At 44.6% G+C, this 22,770-nt stretch overlaps 1 protein-coding gene across 1 annotated transcript in view; it reads right to left on the bottom strand.

Annotated features, from left to right (window-relative positions):
- The window catches only part of LOC147122140 (uncharacterized), a 366,564-nt gene that overhangs the window by 327,492 nt on the left and 16,302 nt on the right, over nucleotides 1-22,770 (bottom strand). Inside the window, exons 3-4 of the mRNA XM_085982904.1 lie at nucleotides 20,446-20,542; nucleotides 20,193-20,310 (exon numbers count right to left, since the gene is read on the bottom strand). Coding sequence (XP_085839030.1) covers nucleotides 20,193-20,310; nucleotides 20,446-20,542 — 215 coding nt within the window. The remainder of the gene's footprint in view (nucleotides 1-20,192; nucleotides 20,311-20,445; nucleotides 20,543-22,770) is intronic.

Raw genomic sequence — 22,770 nt, 5'->3', positions numbered from 1 at the left:
CCTCCGAATAGTAAAGACCTGTTAAAGTTATTCTTGTGGTCTGTGTCCAGTGATTTATAATAAGCATAACTGGGACATACAGACTTAACAGTGGCGACGAGTCCGATCTTACCCTGCGGCAGTTTTATATCCAAGGCAGCTTCGTCCTCAGAACGGGCGTCGAGAAGAGGCATCCGCCCTCATCATCCTGCTGAGCACCATCGCACGGGAGGCATCGAGAACCCGGGTTAAAAAGAAAAATTCTGACCACGAAGCCCTCCATCAGCGACAGGCAGTGATCATCCCTTCTACCACGGCGGTGGGTAAGCCGATCAGCGACACGAGCAGATAGTCGGCCGCGTTGACTGTGGAGTGGGGGAGGGAAAACGGAGGAAAAAGGGCGGAGAACCCGACCACGGCCGGTGAAAAGGGCCGGGCTGCAATTGAGGCCGAGAGGCGCAGCGACTGGGGCAGCTTAAGGCACGAGAGCCGCGAAGATCTCAAACGCAGCCGGTGTAAAGGACCGGGCTGCATGCGGGGCTGAGAGGCGCAACAGCAGGGGAAGCGTGAATGCCCACGGGAACCGCGGGGGAGTAAAAGCAGCGTCGGGGAATTGAGAACCGCTGGGGAGGCGAGAACGGCAGCAGCACGGCAATCGCCATTGCAGCCAGCGGGGGAAGAAGGCAAACGCGGGAATCCGCCATTTTAGTCGGCGGGGGAAGAAGACAAGCGCGGGAAGCCGCCATTTTGAGAAAAAGAAAAATTTTAAAAACTTGCAAGGATGCCTAAACATGGGAACATTAATACCTTTGATGGCGATATCGAAGATTGGACCACGTATGTAGAACGCATGGAAGTTTATTGTAAAGCAAATAAGGTACCAGATGATGAGAAAGCACTAACCTTATTAAGCTCAATGGGTGTGAAGACATACGGGCTATTGAAGCACCTTCTGTCACCAGATAAACCGGCGGATCAGACCTTCGCGAATATTGTTACTGTCCTGAAAAATCATTTAAACCCCACGCCGCTGATGATAGCGGAACGATTTAAATTTTACAGAAGAACGCAGCTGAAAGACGAAAGCAACGCTGAATTTTTAATTGAACTGCATAAGCTATCAAAGTACTGTCAGTTTGGAACAGGACTAGCAGATGCGCTGAGAGATAAATTTGTGTGGATTGTTAAAAGAAGGAACACAAAAGCGACTGCTTGAGGAGAATGATCTTACGCTTGATAAAGCTGTCACTATTGCAGCATCGCACGAAGCCGCGGCGAGAGGCACTGCGGAAATGCAGCTACGGTCACCGGAACTCAGCACCAATCAAATGGTCTTGGGTACAGTAAAATGTTATCATTGTGGAAAGACAACGCATGATCAGAACCAGTGCTGGTTCAAAAATCAGGAATGCAGAAAATGTGGCAGGCTTGGTCACATTGCTAAAGTATGCCGGTCAGGAAAGAAGACCAGCAACAAAAAGTCACCGCAGGAAAAGTACAGAAAGGTACACAAGGTGACAGAGAACAGTTCGAACGAACAGAAGTCAAATTCAGACTCCAGCAGTAATGAACTGGGTAGTCTAAGAGTACACAATGTTGGTAATGAAGCAGACCTCCAAACAATCTGGGTCACACTTCAGATAGCAGGAGTCCAAGTGAAGATGGAATTGGACACTGGATCGGCATTGACGGTCATGAATAAGCAAGATTACAAAAGGTTATTCCCACATATTCCCCTACGGGATACGGAGATTGTATTGAAAACATACACGGGGCAAAGAGTATACCCCATCGGGAAGATAGAGGTAAAGGTGGTCCACAAGGGCAAAGAAAGCAGAGGAATGGACTTATATGTGCTACCTGAGGGAGGTCCACCACTACTGGGACGGGAGTGGATTAGGAAAATAAATATGGACTGGCATTCCTTAAAAGCACTAACGGTAGATTCCGGTAAAAAAGATGTCAAACCTAAACGATTGTCCAGAATATTGGACAATGCTAAAGAGGTGTTCCAACAGGGACTGGGAACACAGAGGAATTACAGCAAACATCAAGGTTGAAGAACATGCAAACCCGAAATTTTTCAAAGCCAGACCGGTACCTTATGCAATACGACCTGCTGTGGAAGCTGAGCTGGAAGGGCTAGAACGTTCAGGAGTACTGTCTAAGGTAGACTGGAGTGAGTGGGCCACGCCCATTGTCCCAGTCATGAAGCGTTCATCGAGCAACAAGCCAGGGGAACCGGGGAAGGTTCGCATCTGTGGAGATTTCAAGATCACTGTTAATCCGGTGCTTCACACGGTGCAGTATCCGCTTCCGCGGATTGAGGATATCTTCGCTTCGTTGTCTGGCGGGAAACACTTCACCAAGATAGACCTGGCGCAGGTGTACTTACAGATGGAAGTTGATGAAAAGTCACGCCAGTATCTCACGATCAACACGCATAGAGGCTTGTACCGGTATAATAGACTGGTTTTTGGAGTGGCATCGGCTCCAGCAATTTGGCAGAGGGCCATGGAGCAGGTATTACAGGGAATTCCAGGCACACAATGTTACCTGGACGATATTCTGATTACAGGAGATGATGACGAGGAACACCTTGCAAATTTGGAACTGGTGCTCACCAGATTGAAAGAATATGGACTTCGAGTTAATCGCCAGAAATGTGAGTTCTTTCAGAAGCGGATCTCGTACTGTGGTCATGTCATTGACCAGGAGGGGCTTCATAAGTCTCCTGACAAGATCGAAGCTGTTGTGAAGGCTCCCGCTCCGGATAATGTATCCCAGTTGAGGTCGTTCCTAGGGTTGATTAACTATTACCATAAGTTTCTGCCAAATTTATCCACGGTGCTGCACCCGCTGAACGCTCTTTTGCAGAAGGGAGTACCATGGAAGTGGAGCGAGGACTGTAAGAGGGCCTTTCGCGAAAGTAAGGCATTGATCACCTCAGAAGAAGTGCTGGCTCACTTCAACACAATGCTGCCTATTCGTTTGGCTTGTGATGCTTCTCCATATGGTATTGGGGCAGTACTCTCACACAAGTTGTCAAATGGCCTGGAGAGGCCAGTTGCGTTCGCATCCAGATCATTGACCTCCGCTGAGCGCAACTATGCTCAGATAGATAGGGAGGCTCTCAGCCTTGTGTGGGGAGTAAAGAACTTTAATCATTACCTGCAGGGCCAAAAGTTTACGCTTCTGACAGACCACCAGCCGTTGGTATCCATTTTTAACCCTAAGAAGGGTGTTTCGGTGATGACAGCACAGAGACTCCAGAGATGGTCCCTTTTCCTAGGGGTACATCAATATCAGATCGAATTCAAAGGTACAAAGCAGCATGGTAATGCTGATGGGCTGTCGCGCCTGCCACTACCTACAGAGGAGGAGGCACCGACTGTTGACCCTGTTGAGTTATTTCACTCGACCATCATCGAATGTTTACCAGTCACCAATGCAAGTATTGAAAGAGAAACCAGGAACGACCCGACACTGTCCAGGGTCTACGAAGTGACAGTGAAGGGATGGCCAGCACATGGTGATCCACTGTTACCGGCATTCTCAGCAAGACGAGAACAGCTGTCCGTCTGTCAAGGAACATTGATGTATGGAACAAGGGTGATTATTCCTCCTAAGTTAAGAGAGAGAGTTCTAAAGGAACTGCATGAAGGTCATCTGGGGGGAGTCAAGATGAAAAGCCTTGCTAGGGCTTATGTGTGGTGGCCGGGTATCGACCAACAGATAGAGGAGCTGACGAAAAGCTGCTCAGGGTGCCAAAAAGTGCAAAATGCACCTCCGATTGCACCGCTGCATCCATGGGAATGGCCTTCAACCCCATGGCAACGTGTACATATTTACTTTGCTGGTCCATTCATGGACTCCATGTTTTGAATTGCGGTGGACGCACATTCTAAATGGCCAGAAGTGATTCAGATGACTGCCACTGCCTCGGAAAAGATGATCGCGGAGCTAAGAACGATATTTGCAAGAAATGGATTGCCAGAACAAATATGTTCAGACAACGGACCGCAGTTCGTGTCAGAAGAATTCCAGAAATTCATGAAGAAGAATGGGGTGAAACATTATACCTCTGCCCCATATCATCCGGCTACAAACGGGTTGGCCGAGAGATTTGTACAAACGTTCAAAAAAGCAATAAAGGCCATGAGCGAAGATCAGATTCCACTACAACACAAGGTGGACAAATTCCTACTGGCATATCGAAACGCCACTCATGCAGTGACAAACCAAAGTCCTGCCATGATGTTCTACAACAGGAGGTTGCGGTCCAGGTTGGACTTGTTAAAACGAAATGTGCGGAGGGAAGTTGAAAACAAACAGTTCCAGCATATAAATAACAAGACCACTCGGAGTTTCGAAATAGGACAACCAGTGTTAGCCCGGGACTATAAAAACGAGAAATGGCAATCTGGAACAATTCGGGCCAGACAAGGACCCCTGATGTACACGGTAGATATTGGTGAAAATGTAATACGGCGTCATGCTGACCAACTGGTAGAATCGAGAACAAGGGTCGAACCCATGGTTACGGCAGAGACAACCGTGGAAGAAGTTAGTGAACCTGAAGCATCTACCTCAGAAGTGAATGTACCTGATGATGATGTCCAATCCATAAGAGACCAACTAGATGAGTCACCCCAGCAATGAGAATCAGAGACCCCTGAAAGGCGTTATCCAACTCGAATCAGGAGGCCTCCTCAGAGACTGAATCTTTGAACTGTTTTGCATGAAGTTATGTTATTATGTTATGTTAAATGGGGATATAACTGTTAAGCTAAAAAGGGAGGATTGTGGTGTATGTAACCTGTTCCACCTTAAGAGAACTACCTTAAGAGATGTACTACTTTCTCTTGGCTGCTGTATACTGTAATACCGGTGGTGACCACACCGGTATATAAGTGTTGTGTAGGGATTTGCTGGGCAGTTCAGCCCTGACCTCCAAATAGTAAAGACCTGTTAAAGTTATTCTTGTGGTCTGTGTCCAGTGATTTATAATAAGCATAACTGGGACACACAGACTTAACAAGAGGCCTACCTGAAAATCTTTGGCCTGGTATTGGGACCCCAACAGACCCTTCAGCTGGCTGGGGTTGAAGGAAAGACTCCTAGAACCATCTTTTCTGGGTGCCCCTATGCTGGGGCACAGGCTGGACTGAAAAAAGACTTGCATTTATATAGCGCCTTTTATGAACTCAGGACATCCCAAACGCTTTACAGCCAATAAAGTACTTAGTGAAGTGTAGGCACTGTTGTAATGTAGGAAACGCGGCAGCCAATTTGCACACAGCAAGGTCCCGCAAACAGCGATATGATAATGAACAAATCATCTGTACTTTAGTAGTGTTGGTTGAGGGATAAATATTGGCCAAGCCACCGGGGTAGGACTCCGCTGCTCTTCTTTAAAATAGCACTGTGGGATCTTTAGCGTCCACCCGAGAGGTCAGACGTCAGTTTAACGCATCATCCAAAGGATGGCACCTTCAATAGGGCAACACTCCCTCATACTGAGGATTCCCCTCTACCGTGGTTGACACGGCCCTCGACCATGTCCGTTCTGTCGTGTATTGATTGCGAGTTTGACACCAGTCAATACGGTAATGTAATGTGCATTGCATTATTGGAATTACCCAGTCAGTCGGCCATTTTACGCAATAAAGTGAACATTGCAGTTATAAGCCTGTCTGCCTGACTGATTTAATTCGACGTATCGACATGCTTGATTGAACGCATTAAAGCATTGATACAACTTTGGCGACGAGGATAACGAACGGAATCATTTTAGATAGGTAGTTGCCCAAGTTTTATTTAGCTAGGATGGAGAAGACCGGCATTCAAAAATTTTGCATGCTTCGCTGAGCCAGCCACGTTGGGTCCAAGATGGACGAGGTGGTTAACGTCTTTTGAGCTTTATGCCAAAGGCAAAGGACTCATTATCGACAATACCTCTACAGGTGCCACAAAACAGAGGAGAAGAGCTCTACTTCCACACCTAGCAGGATCAGATGTCCAGGATATCTTTTCGACTCTACCGGACACAGGAGAGCCAGCAGACTACACAGCGGCGGTTGGTGCTTTGAATCACTACTTCGTGCCCCAGGTCAATGCAGCATTTGCTAGACTTTTCACAAGTTGTCCCAGAAGACAGGCGAGACTGTGCAACAATTTGCTACTCGCTTGAGGCAGGCTGCTAAAGACTGTGTTTTTGGGAGGGATGCAGATAATCAAATAAGAGACGCTATCCTGAGTAGGTGCACGTCAGCCTATGTGCGGAGGAAATTGCTAGAGGAAGGGCAAGGTCTAACGCTCGCCCGCATGTTACAATTGGCCTCACAATGTGAAAACGTCAAGGAGCAGATGTCAGCCATGTCATGTACAGAGAAGGCGGAGACAGATACTGTTCATCGTGTTACACAGAAAAGAGGGTATTATGCGAAAAGCTCAACAGGGAAACCAAAGGGAAATGGCGATAGGAACGAAAGGAAATGTTACAGATGTGGACACACAGACCACATGGGTAGAGATCCGAAATGCCCAGCATGTGGACAAACGTGTCATAAGTGCAAGGGAAAGGATCATTTCTCCAAAGTATGCTGCACAAAGGGTACAAAGAAACACAGTGTGAACAATGTAGAGGAACAAAATGACTTTGCATTTGCTGTTACTGGAAATAACGTGAGAGACTTACCTTTTGTGTGTTGGGGGGGGGGGGGGGGGGGGGGGGGGGGGGAGTAAACCTGAGAATGTTAATTGATTCGAGTGCAACTACTAATGTGATAGATGAGAATACATGGGAAGGATTAAAGTCAGAACACATTAACTGTCAGTCACATGTCCCTAAGACAGAGAAAGTTATTCTCTTATGCTTCTAGCCGACCACTGTCAGTTAAAGGTATATTCACATGTGGGATTACAATAGGTAAGAGAACTGAGCAGGCGGAATTCATTGTGGTTAAAGGCCATGGGGAGCAGTTGCTAGGGAGACAGCCATGAAACTGGGAGTTTTAAAAATAGGCGCAGATGTCTCAGCTGTGGTAGATGTAAGACAGCTACTAGAACAGCGGTATCCAAAGGTGTTCCAGGGAGTAGGAAAGCTGAACACAAAACAGATCAGTTTGTATATCGACCCACAAGTGAAGCCTGTGGCCCAGCCACTCAGGCGTATACCATTCAACTTAAGGGGGGCAGTAGAGGCCAAAATAAAACAATTGAGGGACATGGACATTATCGAACCTGTAACTGGTCCCACCCCATGGGTAAATCCTGTGGTTATTGTACCAAAAGCGGATAAGGATGGAAGGTTATGCCTAGACAAGCAAACCAGGCAATAGTGAGGGAACAATATCCAATCCCCACCGTTGATGAGATACTCCAAGGTATGAACGGCTCGACGGTGTTTAGTAAGCTAGACCTGAAATGTGGTTATCACCAGCTAGAACTGACCCGAGTCACGAGAAATCACAACGTTTGCAGTACATAACGGAGTATACAGGTACAAGAGGCTGATATTCGGTGTATCTTCAGCTAGTGAGCAATTATCAGCACGAGATAGCTAATGCCTTAGCTGGAATAGAGGGTGTTGAAAACATCTCAGATGACATTATCGTGCATGCACACGACCAGGAAACGCATGACAGACGCCTGCACGCTGTCATGACCAGACTAATGGAAAGTGGACCGACACTAAACTCAGAAGTGCCAATTCAACATGGACCGATTGTTGTCTGAAAAGGGCATCGGACCAACAGCAGAGAGAGTGCGAGCGGTGGCAGAAGCTCGGGAACCAGAGAATGCTACAGAGGTGAGGAGTTTCTTGGGACTCGGGTACAGTAGCAGATTCATCCCACAGTTTGCAACGCCATCAGAGCCACTGCGACGCCAGACGAGAAAAGACACACCATTTAAATTTGGATCACAACAGAGACAGTCATTCAGTACACTCAAGGAAGAGTTGGCCAGAGCCGGCACTTTAGCATATGTTGATAAGGACGCACCAACCAAGGTGATAGCAGATGCCAGTCCTGTAGGTTTAGGCGCAGTACTAGTTCAGGACCAACAGGGACAAGAGGTGCCAATATGCTATGTAAGTCGTAGTTTAACAGAGAGAGAGGAAATACTCTCAAACAGAGAGAGAGGCCTTAGCTCTTGTATGGGCTTGAGAGAGGCTGCATCCATATGTGTATGGCCGAAAATTTAACTTGGTAACTGACCATAAGCCATTACAAGTGATATACGGCCCACACTCTAAACCCTGTGCCCGTACAGAGAGATGGGAGATTACAGCCGTACGATTTTAAGGTGATACACATTCCAGGCAAGCAAAATATTGCAGACCCACTGTCACGATTGCTGGGGGAAGACAGCAAAACAGGAGAGACATTCTCATGGCTCAGATGAATACGTGAGATTTGTAGCTGTGAGTGCGACACCAAAAGCACTCACTACTAGAGAGGCGGAGGAAGCCTCTGCTACCGACCCAGAGCTGATTGAGGTACGGAAGGCAATCACAAACGGACATTTTGAGAACTGTAAAGCTTATGCAGCAATTGCAAACGAGCTGTGCGTAGTGGGGTACCTAGTTCTTTGGGGAACACGCATCGTGCAACCCAGAGTGTTACACGCATGAGCCCTGGTGTTAGCACATGAAGGACACTTGGGAATAGTTGGAACAAAGCAACATCTCAGAACCAAGGTTTGGTGGCCTGGCATGGACAAGGCAGCTGAAAAACACTGTAAAGCGTGCCACGGCTGTCAGATAGTAGCCAGACCCGACCCACCTGAACCATTGAGACCAACACCATTACCGGAGGGCCCCTGGCAGGATGTAGCTATAGAATTACCGGGACCCTTGCCATCCAACCACTCCATTCTTGTGGTAGTTGATTATTGTAGTCGCTACTATGAATACGACATCATGACCTCCACAACAACAGAGAAGGTTATTGATAGTTTAGAGTCAATCTTCAGCCGTCATGGTTTGCCAATCACCTGCAAATCTGATAATGGTCCCCAATTCAGATCTGAATTATTCAAAGAATACTGTGAAAACAACAGGATCAAACACCTGAAAACGACAGCAAAATGGGCTCAGGCTAACGGAGAAGTCGAGCGCCAGAATGCATCGCTGATGAAGAGAATCAGAATTGCTCAGTCAGAAGGACTAGATTGGAAACGTGAACTTAGAAAATATGTGACTGTGTACAGGGGCATTGACTATGCCACGACAGGAAAGAGCCCGGCAGAGCTGCTCTTTAAACGGATGAGAGGAAAGCTGCCAGACATCACAGAGTCGCGCGCAGACATGGAAGTACGTGACCGGGACGCAGAACAAAAAGGCAAGTCCAAACTGTAGGCAGATGAACAGCGGAGAACACAATACTCAGGTGGAAGTTGGCGACACGGTGCTGGTACGGCAGGACAAAGTGGACAAGTTCACCACTGCTTGTAATGCCACACCCCATAAAGTTGAGTAAAACAGGGAGTCAAGTAGTAGTAAAATCTCCAGACAGAGCACGCTACTCGAGAAACACTACGTTTGTGAAGAAATACAGAACCAATGGACCAAAGGAGACACTCCATGAGCAGGAGGAAACACAAGGGACTGAGGACAGTATAGTAGACCCTGACACACATACCACTGTGACACAGGCAATACCCACTGACACCAACATGTCAGACATACCCAATACAGCCAGACCTCAAAGGGTTAAAAGAAAACCCCAAAGACTGTCTGATTATGTCACAACATAAACTGTGCGAGAACTGCATGGGTGATGTTAAAACCTGGGAATTATTTAGTTGTGTGGTAAGACACAAGTTTGTAAAAAGTGTATAAACCAAATAAGTTATGTAGTGTTATTGTAAGCAACTGTTTGTAAACTGCAAGTTTGTTTCCAAGGAAAAGGGGGATGTCGTGTATTGATTGCGAGTTTGACACCAGTCAATACGGTAATGTAATGTGCATTGCATTATGGGAATTACCCAGGGAAAAAGTCAGTCGGCCATTTTACGCAATAAAGTGAACATCGCAGTTATAAGCCTGTCTGCCCGATTTAATTCGACGTATCTACATGCTTGATTGAATGCATTAAAGCATAGATACAACACGTTCTATCTCCCGCACTTCTGCCCTCACCCCTGCCCCTCCCGGAACCACGAAACGGTTCCCCTTGTCCTCACCTTTCACCCCACCAGCCTCCACATTCAACAGATCATCCTCCGCCATCTCCAAAGTGATCCCACCACCAAACGCATCTTCCCCTCCCCTTTCAGCATTCCGTTGGGACCGCTCCCTCCGAGACACCCTAGTCCACTCCTCTATCACCACCAGCACCCTTTCCCCTTCACCTGGCACCTTCCCGTGCAAGCGCAAGAGATGCAACACCTGCCCTTATACCTCACCCCCTTCCCACTGTCCAGGGCCCCAAACACCCCTTCCAGGTGAAACAGCTATTTACTTGTACTTCTTGCAATCTAGTATACTGTATTCGCTGCTCACGATGCGGTCTCCTCTACATTGGGTGACCGCTTTGCAGAACACTTCCGTTCAGTCCGTAAGGGTGACCCCGAGCTTCCGGTCGCCTGTCATTTTAATTCACCGCTCCATTCCCACTCGGACCTCACCGTCCTTGGCCTCTTGCATTGTTCCACGGAAGCTCAACGTAAACTCGAGGAACAGCACCTCATCTTCCGATTAGGCACTCTTCAGCCTTCCGGACTCAATATCGAGTTCAACAATTTCAGATCATAACCTTGGCCCCTATTACATTTTTACTTTTTTTTTAATCCACACCTTTGTTTTGGTTTTTCCCTCCCCTCCCCCTTTCCTTTTTTTCCTCTCTCCCACATGGCAGCTGTCTCCCATTCTGCCAGCGCATTTCACACCTAATCTAGAGCTGTCTTTTGTCTCCACTAGTCCTGTCACCATCTCGTCTCGTTTTGAATACCTCTTAATGTCTCTTCTCTTTTGTTCTCTCCCAGCCTGGCCTCTTAATCTATTTCATTCCCTGTGCCTCTTTAGTCTTGATAAAGGGTTTTGACCCGAAACGTTGACTCTAATTTCTCTCCACGGATGTTGCCTGGCCTGCTGAGTTTTTCCAGCATTTTCTGTTGTTACTCCCTCATACTGCACTGGAGGCTAGATTTTGTGCTCATGTCTCTGGAATGGGACTTGAACCCTTGACCTTCTGACTCCAAGGCAAATCGGTGACCTTCTGACTCCGAGGCAAAAGTGCTACCACCGAAACATGGCCGACAAAAAAAAAACAAAGCCATCATCTTTTGCATCCATCACAAAAGGCACAATTTCTTGCAATTAATCATTGGGAAGACCAAAGCCACTGCTTTCGGCACTTGCCTCAAACTCCATTCTCTAGCCACTGATTCCAACCCCCTCCCTTGCCGCCGTCTCAGGGTGAACCAGACGGTTTGCAACCTCAATGTTCTTTTTGACCGTGAGCTAAACTTCCAATCCCATATCCTCTCCATCACCACGACCACCTACTTCCACCCCCGTAATATTGCCCAACTTCACCCCTGCATCAGCCTATCTGCTGCTGAAGAATCCCTCATCCATGCTGTGAGGGAGTGCTGCACTGTCAGAGGTGCCGTCTTTCAAATGAGATGCTAAACCAAGGCCCTGTCTGCCCTGATACGATAGCAAAATACTGTGGATGCTGGAAATCCGAAATAACAACAGAAAACGCTGGAAAAACTTAACAGGTCAGGGTAGCATCCATGGAGAGAGAAACGGAGTTAACGTTTCAGGTCGAAGATTCTGACACAGGGTCTTCGACCCGAAACGTTAATTCTGTTTCTCTCTCCACGGATGCTGCCCTGGCCTGCTGAGTTTTTCCAACGTTTTCTGTTATTAGCCCTGTCTGCCCTCTCAAGTGAATGTAAAAGACCCCATGGCACTACTTCGAAGAAGAACAGGGGAGTTATCCCCGGTGTCCTGGACAATATTATCACTAAAAACAGATTATCTGGTCAATATCACATTGCTGTTTGTGGGAGCTTGCTGTGTGCAAATTGGCTGCCGTGTTTCCTACATTGCAACAGTGACTACACTTCAAAAAGTACTTCAATGGCTGTAAAGTGCTTTGGGATTATTGGTGGTCGTGAAAGGTGCTAAATAAATGCAACTCTCTTTTTTAAGCTCAGCTATAAGTCTGCTGCCAGTATCCTAACTTGCACCTTCCAGTTTACCCATCACCCCGGTGCTCGTCAACCTGCATTGGTCCACCAATGCCTCAATTTTAAAATTCTTATGTTTAAATCCCTCCATGGCCTCACCGCTCCCCTTCTCTGCAGTCATACCTTCAGCCATCGAGGCCCCAAGCTCCGGAATTGTCTCCCAAAACCTTCCAGTGCAAGACCACTGTGGCACACATGGACTTGTCAGCAGCATATGACACAGTATGGAAGCATGGGCTGGTTTTCGAGCACTCTACCATTTTGCCTTGCAGAACAATGATCCATCTTCTCAACTCCATGCTTAGCAACCGATGCGTCCATGTACACACTGGCACCCAGAAGAGCAGATGTAGGACACTGAACAAAGGACTCCCACAGGGTACTGTCCTGGCACCCATGTTATTCAATGTTTACATCAGTGATCTGCCCGGAACAAAGTTCCACAAGTTCATATATGCTGGTTGCATTGGCTTGGCCGTGCAAAACAAGAATTTGTCCGCCACCGAGGAGACCCTGACCAGTGATTTACAGAGGATGAAGACCTATTTCTGCCATTAGCGACGTCAGAGAACCCGCAAAAGACCATCAGTTCGGCATTCCACCTCAACACCCATCAAGTAAACTGAGCTCTAAAAGTGTCCTTTTGCAGCACTGAGGTAAACCATGCCAAAAACCCCTCTTATTTAGGAGTCACGCCCAACCGCACCATCTCGCATAGACAGCATCTCCAGAGCCTGGGGAAGAAACTAAAGAGTAGGGTCAATCTGATCCAGAAACTTGCCAGATCCATATGGGGAGCAGACACTCAAACACTCCATACGGCAGCACTCGTCCCTGTGTACTCTACAGTGGAGGACTGCTCTCCGGCATGGCTATCAAGTCCGCATGTCAAATCCGTTGATGTCCAGCTGAAATCTACCATGAGAATTATCATCAGTATGCTTTTATCGACACCAACACTTTAGCTGCCCGTGCTTATAAACATCACACCAATGCCACGAATATACAATCGCCAGAGAATACAACCGCTACACCAGCAAAGAAATGCCGATCCAGGCCAACTTGACCAACCTACTACCAACCCATCTCAAATCTAGAAGACCATTTTGGACTGTTGCCGAAGGCCTTCAATGATCTCCCCTCACCCTTGATGACCTATGGTGAAATGCTTGGAAAAACTGCAACATACCAAATGGATTCCTTAGAGGACTCCACAGTACAAGCTGAAGGATAAAACCTTCCTCGCAAATGGTGGACAATCAACTGCCTCAGAACCTGTCATGGTAGATGCTGCAAACTTCACCATAGATGGAAGATTAAAGCATCCCCATCATGCGACGGGAGAGCTCCTAATCAGACCCTGGAGCACATCATTGAATATTGCCTACAGAGAAAATTTGCAGGCAACAAGATATCCACGTTGTTACACCGGAAGCTTTGGCCTGGATATCTGACTTAGACACTGATACTTAATTTGTTTTTTGCTACTACCATATGAAAGAGGAGGTCCACCAATGCCTCGATTTTAAAATTCTCATGTTTAAATCCCTCCACGGCTTCACCTTTCACCCACATCTTCAGCCATCTAGGCCCCAAGCTCTGAATTCTCTCCTTAAACTTCTTCGTCTCTCCACCTCTCTATCCTCCTTTAAGATGCTCCTTAAAACTTACCTCGTTAGCCAAGCTTTTGATCACCTGTCCTAATGTCTCCTTCTTTGGTTTGCTAAAACTATTTAAAACAATTAATAACTTATTCAAATTAGGATCCTGTGCTTGTTGGAGGACCCTTTTCCAATTTTAGTATGCCCCAGCGCCTGACTCGTCACGTGTTAAACTCGCTCAGAAACTCGTGGTTCCAACAGGCAGGAAGGACCCTTCACCAGTGCAATTTAAAGGGGTCATCCACTACTTACAGTTAATTTGCTGGTTTGTCATTTCAGGCTGATGGTTAACTTCTGGGAGTTTCTTGGCCTGTTTTCTGACTCTGAAAACTGCTGACTGCCGAGAAGATTTTGCTGGTGTTGTTGGCTTCCTTATAAGCAGTTTTTTTGTATCATGGGTGGTTTGGTAGGGCTGCCTTCAGGGCTGGAGAATGAGGGGGAGCAGCAAGGAAGACAGCAGGGAGCAGGAGCAGCTATGGCAAAGGGGGGGGGGGGGAGGGGGTGGAGGAGGAGGAGGAGGAGGAGGAGGAGAAGAAGGGCACTGCCCAGTAGGCCATACCCAGAGCAGGTAATCAGGGAACACTTTTCCAACATGAACTTCACTGAGGTGCAATGTTCGCTTCACCAACTTGCATTTATCGAATGCCTTTAATGTAGTAAAACATCCAAAAGCACTTCACAGGATCGTAATCGGACAAAAGTTGACACCAAACCAGTTTTGGCATGCGTTATGGATGCCTACAGGGAAGCCCGATCCAATATGACAGATGGCACACTTCATGCTTGAAATTAGCGCAAGTTGCTTGCCTGCCATATTGGAGGCTTATGCACCCATTTAGTGCCGAAAAAGGGGCATGGCGCGATTAAATTTAGAGGCCTATGTGCACAAGCTATGTTTACTTAATGGAACAATATTCATCAAGAAAACCTGTATTTTATAGCAAATACTGCTGAACAATTCAACACCGAAAGTGTAACTGCAAACAAAAAATGTGACAAACAACAAGTGTCCTCTAGATACGAGGCTGCTAATATATATATATAGATATTTCTTTGCATAAAATACTCATTACATTAAATGAAAATGTTTACTCTGCAGATTATACACACATTTTATTATTACATATACGTATACACTTTAATGTGCTTTTATACATTTTACATTAATCTATATTAACTCATTCCTTTCACTTATAAAACTCTACAATTATAAAAAAACCTTCCACTATAGAATTTCATATAATTTTTGAATTAGTTTTGTTTCAACTTCTATAGAATTTCTTGTCACCATTTAATCCAAAAGTCAACAATTTCAAACACTTTTTGCCATCTACACCATGTTCTTAATCTCGTACTCCTATGAGGTGCTCCCTGAGTGAAATGTGGTTGAGCAGTAAGTGGCGAGGATAGTGCCCCTAGTGCCTTAAAGGCCTGAGAAGATCTCACCTCAAGGAAGCAACTGCCTGAGGGACCAGATTCCAGCAGCCTTTGTTACAGTAGCAAGGGGTGTCAGGACCACCTCTCATGTGTAGGCATTGGAGGGGACTTTAAGGCAGCAGGGTCACTGCCACTCACAAGAGAGACAGTGGCATCTGCAACTGGTGCTGAGCATAGGCTCAGATGATGGTTGGGTGTCAGTACACACCAAATGGTCCCAATCAGATCGTGGAAGCCTTGTGAAAGTGTCCCATGCAAAATGTCTATGGTAGTTATCTCATACTCCAGAAGTCACCAATGTCCTTAGGAGCTGTACGTGATGTCTTGATACCACAGAAATCTCCTGAGCTTCCAGTCATCAGGCTATTCTGCAGATCATACTACAAGATTTTGTAACCCCTTCTGCCAAAACAGCCTCCCCGTCCTTGCACGTTCTGTCAAACTTCAGGTTTCCTCTCCACATATATGCCCCCTCCGCCGCCAAACCCCATAACCGTATTGTAGTGGTGCCAAACTTAAGGACACAGGCAGTCTCTGGAATCAGTGGTAATAGAAGCAGGAGATAGGGAAATTGGTTGGGTTCTCACCTCTCCACATTGTTATTTATATGTAACAAGGTATTCAAGAGTTGGGTAGCCAAGTTCCATGTCATGAGGGAAGGAAAGTTACCAGGGTTCTGGCAGGGGTGGTGATGTGGTAGTAGTAAACAGCATTCAAGCAGATCGGCCCAAGTGCTAGGATCAAGGTCACCCTTTCACTACTACGGAAATAAATGTAGGGTCAGGAGGGAGGAGATAGACTGGCCAAGACCTAAAATCAGTACTGGGGGCATGCAAACAGGTTGGTATCCCAGCTGCCCAGAAAATCATGTAGAATCACAAAAATCAACGAAAAATAACAGAAAATGAGCTGAAGGACATCCGATTATTTGTTTATAAACCTAACCTGGACAACTCCTGCAACACTGCCATCTAGTGGCAGAAGGCCTGCAATAAAAGTGTGACAAGCAAATCCTGACAGGCTTTCCCTATGATAAAATATTCATGTTGGGCTCTCTCATTATAAGGTAAGGTTAACGTATACAGAAATGTATGACAAATGCAAGATTTTAATATATTACAAGTAGACTCCCATATCTTTGTTCACTATGTGGGGGATACTATTGAATGATTATATTGATGTAAAAAAGTTTTTTGAAATCAGGTTTCTGTAAATGGTTCTTCTATGAACTATTTATAATTATTTATTTATACCAGTCAAATTGCTCATTTGTTACACAGTAAACTGGAAAATATGGTCTCACTCTTACCCGTCTCTGTTGACTTCATATTGCTGTTTTTTTTCTTTATGCTTCTCTCTCTATTCTGCTACTCTCTTTTTTGTTTCTCTCTGTCCTCTTCTTCTGTCTTTTTTCCTTTCGGGTGGGTGGTACAGCATATTACGGAGCAAAGAGCCACCTGCAGCTGCTTTGGTAAGGGTTGTGAAAAACGTAGTACCCCATGGCTTTCTTCCCATCCCCTCTCCCAATAACTCACTTTCCCCCTTCCTGCCTGCCTTCCTTCCTTCCTTTCCAGTTTCTTACGGAGGTTTTGCTTTCTTTCAAAATTTAAGTTTCTTGTGTTCTTATTGGGGAAAAAACCCAAGAAAGGATGAGGAAAGACACATAGGTGTTTCTAATAGTTGTGTGCAATTTCTCACAACTAAGAAATGATCATTTACCTTTTCTAATTGTCAACGAAACACATGCAGCATAATTAGTTAGCCTCAAAATTCAACTTTTTTGAAAACTGCATTATTACCATAAAAAAACCTCTTGGAGGTAATTTTTTCATTGTTTTTGAATGGGAACAGGAAATTAGTGAGCACATATGGCCTCATTCCCAATTGCCTGTCACAATTTTTGACCAAGCTGGGAAAGAAGCAAGCAGCATTCCCGCCCAAAGCAGGTGGAATCCTACGAACAATATTCAAATTGGGGTCCTGTACTGCATTTAGGACCCTGATACAATTTGGTCTTCCTTGGGCAAAGCAAAGAAATAAGCATTGAGGGGTCAAATCAGAGGCCTTTAAAAGGGACCACTGCAGGTTGTTCATAAAAATTAAAAAAGCTTTGATAATACAACTACTTACATTTATAAAACATCTTTAATGCGGTAAAATGTCGTAAGGTGCTTCGCAAGAGCGTTAATAGACAAGTTTTGACACCGAGCCACAGAGATATTAGGACAGGTGACCAAAAGATTGGTCAAAGAGATAAGTTTTAAGGTGAGTCTTAAAGGAGGAAAGGTCGAGAGGCGGAGACGTTTGGAGACAAGAATTCCAGAGTTAGGGCCGAGGCAGCTTAAGGCACGGATGGTAGGTGATGGAAATTGGAGATGCACAAGAGGCCAGAATTGATGGAATGTAGAAATCTGTTCTAGGGCTGGACGAGGCTACAGAGATAGGGAGATGCGAGGCCATGGGGGGAATTGATGAGAATTTTAAATTCGAGGCGTTCCCAGACTATGAATGCTCCTCCTAGCTCCGTAGATTTTTCCGTCCGCTCCCAGTCACTCCGCGACAGCCCCTCTCCACCTGGGATTGCTTCCTTTCCCTTTACTGCACCACTTCCACCTTAGCTCCATGGAGGAGCTGCCAGATACCTGCCCTCCCCCACCTGTTCGTCAATCTGCCAGTCAATGCTCATTCAGCACCAGCAGCTAGCCGATATTATTGTAATGAGGCTCAAACATGAAAATCATTCTAGCCTCAAGCCAAAATCATTGGGTGTGCATAGCGGTCACCCCATCCATCACTCACCCTTTTTTTTTAAAACATGGTATACAAAAAAATTCACCCCCATTGACCTGTCTTTCAGCTTAATACACTTTGATGTTTAGAGCACAATAAAAGGTCCAACAGATGTATAAACAGTGCACTACTTTTGAACTCACTCTTTATGTACATACATACAGCATCTGCATTCTTAAAAACACAATATAAATTTTACCTAATAAAGCTTTTCAAAATTGTCATCTAGCTTTTCTTCAAATAATTTTGAAAAGTAACTAAGCAGAAATTGTTAGAAGCTAAAGAGGAAGAATATCTCATCTGCATAGCCAACTGAATTGTACTGATGCCATCCCAAGAAATAAAGCACATTGTACATGGTTATGCTGGAAAATCCAATTTCAGCTCACAGCATCACAGCTCTGGGCAAAAAGATCAAGTCAAGACCAGGCTTTCAGAAGAGGCTAAAAATATCAGAAATAAAGATATTTTACAAAAAAAAAATAGGGGGACAAAACAAAAACAGAAGCATTGGAGGCAACAGCAATCAATTAATTATTTATTTTCAGGTCCGTTTGGGTCCCAGCAAATTATTCACTCATATATTGGACATGGGAACACTAAAAAAAACCTCATTAAATACAGAGAAAGATGGTCAATGAAAATGCTAACTATAAAAGTACTTCCAGTTTTTCTCATGACTAATGCCCTGGCTGCAGTTAATGAAGAGAACTCATGCAAATTCTTTATTTATACACTGCATAGAAGTGCCTGAAAACATTTAAAAAAAAATAACCACAGATAACCACTAAAGACAAAATATATTTAATAAAAATGCTAAATTATGAAAACTTTTCCAAATTACTAAGCAGAACGAGGGCTTATGGCAAAGAGAGCAGTAAAAAAAAAAGCAGGAAAACCAGAGATACATACAGAACAGCACCTAATGGTGGGAGGCCTGAAATTACAGCACGACAGTCTTTCACCAGTATAGATGTTGACACAGAAACATGATTCAAAAATCATGACACAGGAAAGGTCAACGTATACAGAATGTGTGCGCCATACACAACACTTTATATTAGTTAGACAATTATTAATTTAATTGGATTAGAAAATACACTTACTATTGTACTATTGAGCTTCACATCAAAAATTGTAGTATTGAATACAAATAAACCATTTTGGGTTCCTTCACCTCATCACATGAGACCATTGTATTTGGACTGGAGTAGGCTTTTTTTGAGCTTGGTATCAAAGAACAAACTGCAGAAATGATCAGGTTTTCACACCGAGCAACTAAACAAATAAAACTATTCTGGGTTGCTTTATCACATCATACATCACATGACACCATTTCTACAATGTTGTATTCCAAATCAAAGTGAGTAAAGCAAATCCAAATTATTAAATTTCATTAAATGCTTTCTTACATTATTGTTTTATGTTTTATTAATCTTGCAGTGCAAAATCATTGAGGAGGACTTCCATTATCATTAAAAATCTGCAATTAATTATATTTTGAAGTCTGTATAAAAACTGGAAGATAATTCAGCTTGTGTCCTCTATTATTCAATTTAATATCTTGTATTACCAGGCAGTTGGAAAGAATGGCTTCAGTGAGTAAAAGGGCAATTTTTTTTTCTCCAAAACTTCTAATGCCATTCAAATATGTGGATACAATTTTAAATTTTGCGTCTTCCGAAACTGAAGAACTTTTTTAGGTCAGGTATTTAGATTTAAAAGTATAAAATTAATTTTGATTTCAGTGCATGGAGTGCTAATGAACTCCACCAAAGTAATCACCAGATAGCATCAAAGTTGGCATAATGGCTAATGATGCTACTAGCATTAATAAAAATTATTTACTTTTTCAGTTAAACATTTCCACTGGCACATAGACTTGAAGATGTAACTAATCAAGACTACAGTTTAAAATGGCATAACAATGATCAGGCTTGTTTGCCTTCATGTCTCTAGTGAAGCCGACACTGCATAGAATATTTACCTTTTCTACAGTCAATCAATATAACTTATCCTTTTAATTGATAAATGGTCTAGGTTTTTTCTTTTGATTTCAGAAATTTAAAAAATGTTAACAGACATTATATCTTTGGAAATATTTCTAGTAGTCACTACCTGATATCCTTCAGTATGCAGGCAAAAAGAGCATGGAGACTTTGATGCACAGGTAACTGGTAATGGGTTTAAACAAACCTCTGAACGTCTCATTTGTTTGAAAACACGATGGTGCTTTCTGCAAAGTTAGCAAGGAGAGAGGGAGAATGGCAAATATTATTCATTCTAGCTATATTTACATTACTAGTGATTTCCTTATACAAGACACATAAAATTATTATTTTACAATATAATGCAGGGGAAAATCTCATACCTTTCTCTATGACAAAGGCAGCAGATGGCAAGGCATAAAGCAATGATGAGAATCAGTATAACAAGGATTCCAATAAACGAAATTGAGGTAAATCGTTCTGCATGGGAAAAATAACAATCTAATGAAGCACGGATAAGAAAAGGCCACTTTGGCCATCAAACCTGCTCCTCCACATAGAAACATAGAAGATAGGAGCAGGAGTAGGCCATTCGGCCCTTCGAGCCTGCTCCGCCATTCAACGAGATCATGGCTGATCATCCAAACCCTAGCACCCGGTTCCTACACCGACAGCCATCCCACCCAAGCCCTATCCCAGTAACCCCACGTATTTAATCCCCCCTAACACTAAGGGCCAATTTTTTATCATGGCCAATCAACCTAACCCGCACATACTATATACACACAATTTCTCGATCACTGATTCTAACCCACTTAGTGAATCTGTTGAGGGAAAGTTCTGCAAAATGACTCCCTTCCCTCTCTCCCTCTTAAAAAAAAAAAAAAATACAAACAAAAAAAGTGTACACGGATGTGGGGTGTACCTCATTTATTCAAGTCTAATCTACTGCTTTCCACAGATGATATCATCTTAGTCTATATTTATTCCTATAGCTTTCACTCCTAGTCCTTACCAAATATTTACCCAGCTCTTTCATAAGGACTGTGCCATTTTAAATATGGGTCTGTTTAAATAACCAAACCTCTACGGGGGGAAAAAAATCTTCTTTCCACCGTTTTGCTTTGAGCTTAATTTTGTATTTGTGTCTTCTAATTCTATACTTACAGTTCAAGTTAAACATTAAACATTATATTAAAAGCATCTATGCTTCTCAACATATTAAAACTAGATTATGTCGCCTGTCAATTACTATAAAAACAAATTCAGTTCTGTAAGCATATTAAATTAGATTATGGGGGAGAAATTGGGATCTGTGATGCCATTTCTTTTAGGCGCTAATTGGCCTCCTAAAAAGGTCAAAAATCAGGTACTAGATGCGCGTAGATTTCCAACGGGAAATGCGCCAGACGCCACCTTGGTACAGTAGTTTGCATGTGCACCTAATGAGCGCTGGCAGCATACAGAGTAGGTAGATTATGACAACAATGTGCAAAGCTGATTTGACGCCAGTGCTGCCATTTTCGAACGCCACAATCTAGCCAACGCCCTCTCTTAACCTCTCACAGCGGAACACGTTCAACTGCATGAAGGACCCCCCACCAGCGCTACTTAAAGGGATCATGAACTATTTACAGGTTAGTTGCTGGATTATTTCTTCTGCCTGGTGGTGCAATTCTATGCATTTTTGGAGCTTTCCTATAATTGTCTAAAGTTTCAATAGTCTACAAGGAGTCATCTGTCTGGTCCTTTAGTACTTCTTTGGTGGTTTAAAGGCTTGTGCTGAAACAAGTTGCTTCCAGTCATGGATGGCCTGGTAAACCTTCCTCTTGGAATTCAGCATGACTGGGAGAAAGGGGAGGGAGCAGGCGGAGGGGGAGAAGGGTTCGCAGCAGGAGTCCATATCCGCCCAGTATCTTTAGGGAGCAATTCTCTTACCTGAACTTCAGCGAGGACCAATGCATGAGACGGCTTTGCTTCACTAAAGTGGTGGTGACTGAAATCTGCCAACTGCTGCAGCTACAACTGCAATCTCAAAAGCAGGGCAAGGACCGCATTGCCTGTGGCCGTCAAGATGACCGTGGCTATCAACTTGATGGATCTGACTCCTTCCAAGCTGTTGATGCAGATAAGCAACATCTTGCAGTCTGCAGCACACTGCTGCATAAGGGAGGTCCCTGAGGCTCTACACAAAGAGAGACAGCTTCATCTCATTCCCGCTTGCCAGAGACATGCAGGCAGAGCGAGCACTAGGGTTTGCTCAGATTGCAGGCTTCCCCATAGTGCAGGGTACCATTGACTGCATATTGCCTTGCGTGCACTTCAAGTGATCTGAACCGAAAGGGATTCCACTCCCTCAATGTGCAGCTTGTGCATGACCACCGACAGTGCATCATACAGGTGAATGCCCATTATCCTGGAAATAGTCATGATTCGCTCTTTCTGCAACAGTCCACCGTGCCAGTTGCATTTGACCCACCATGGCAAATCAAAGGCTAGCTACTGGGCGACAAAGGTTATCGACTCATGACTCTGGTCCGGAACCTACGCACACGTGCACAGCAGTCATACAATGAGAGCCATGCTGCCATAGGAACATTATACAGCACACCTCAACATTATAGGGCGTCCTCAAGCAATGCCTCCGATGCCTGAGCTGCTCTGGAGGAGCCCTGCAGTAGTCAACTGAGCAGATATCAAGATTTGTG

This window comes from Somniosus microcephalus, chromosome 3 (assembly GCF_052327205.1).
Source record: "Somniosus microcephalus isolate GS21.2 chromosome 3, FLI_Smic_1.0, whole genome shotgun sequence".
Taxonomy (NCBI): domain Eukaryota; kingdom Metazoa; phylum Chordata; class Chondrichthyes; order Squaliformes; family Somniosidae; genus Somniosus; species Somniosus microcephalus.
Note: the sequence above shows the minus strand (reverse complement) of the source record. Positions and strands in the feature narration are given on the sequence as shown.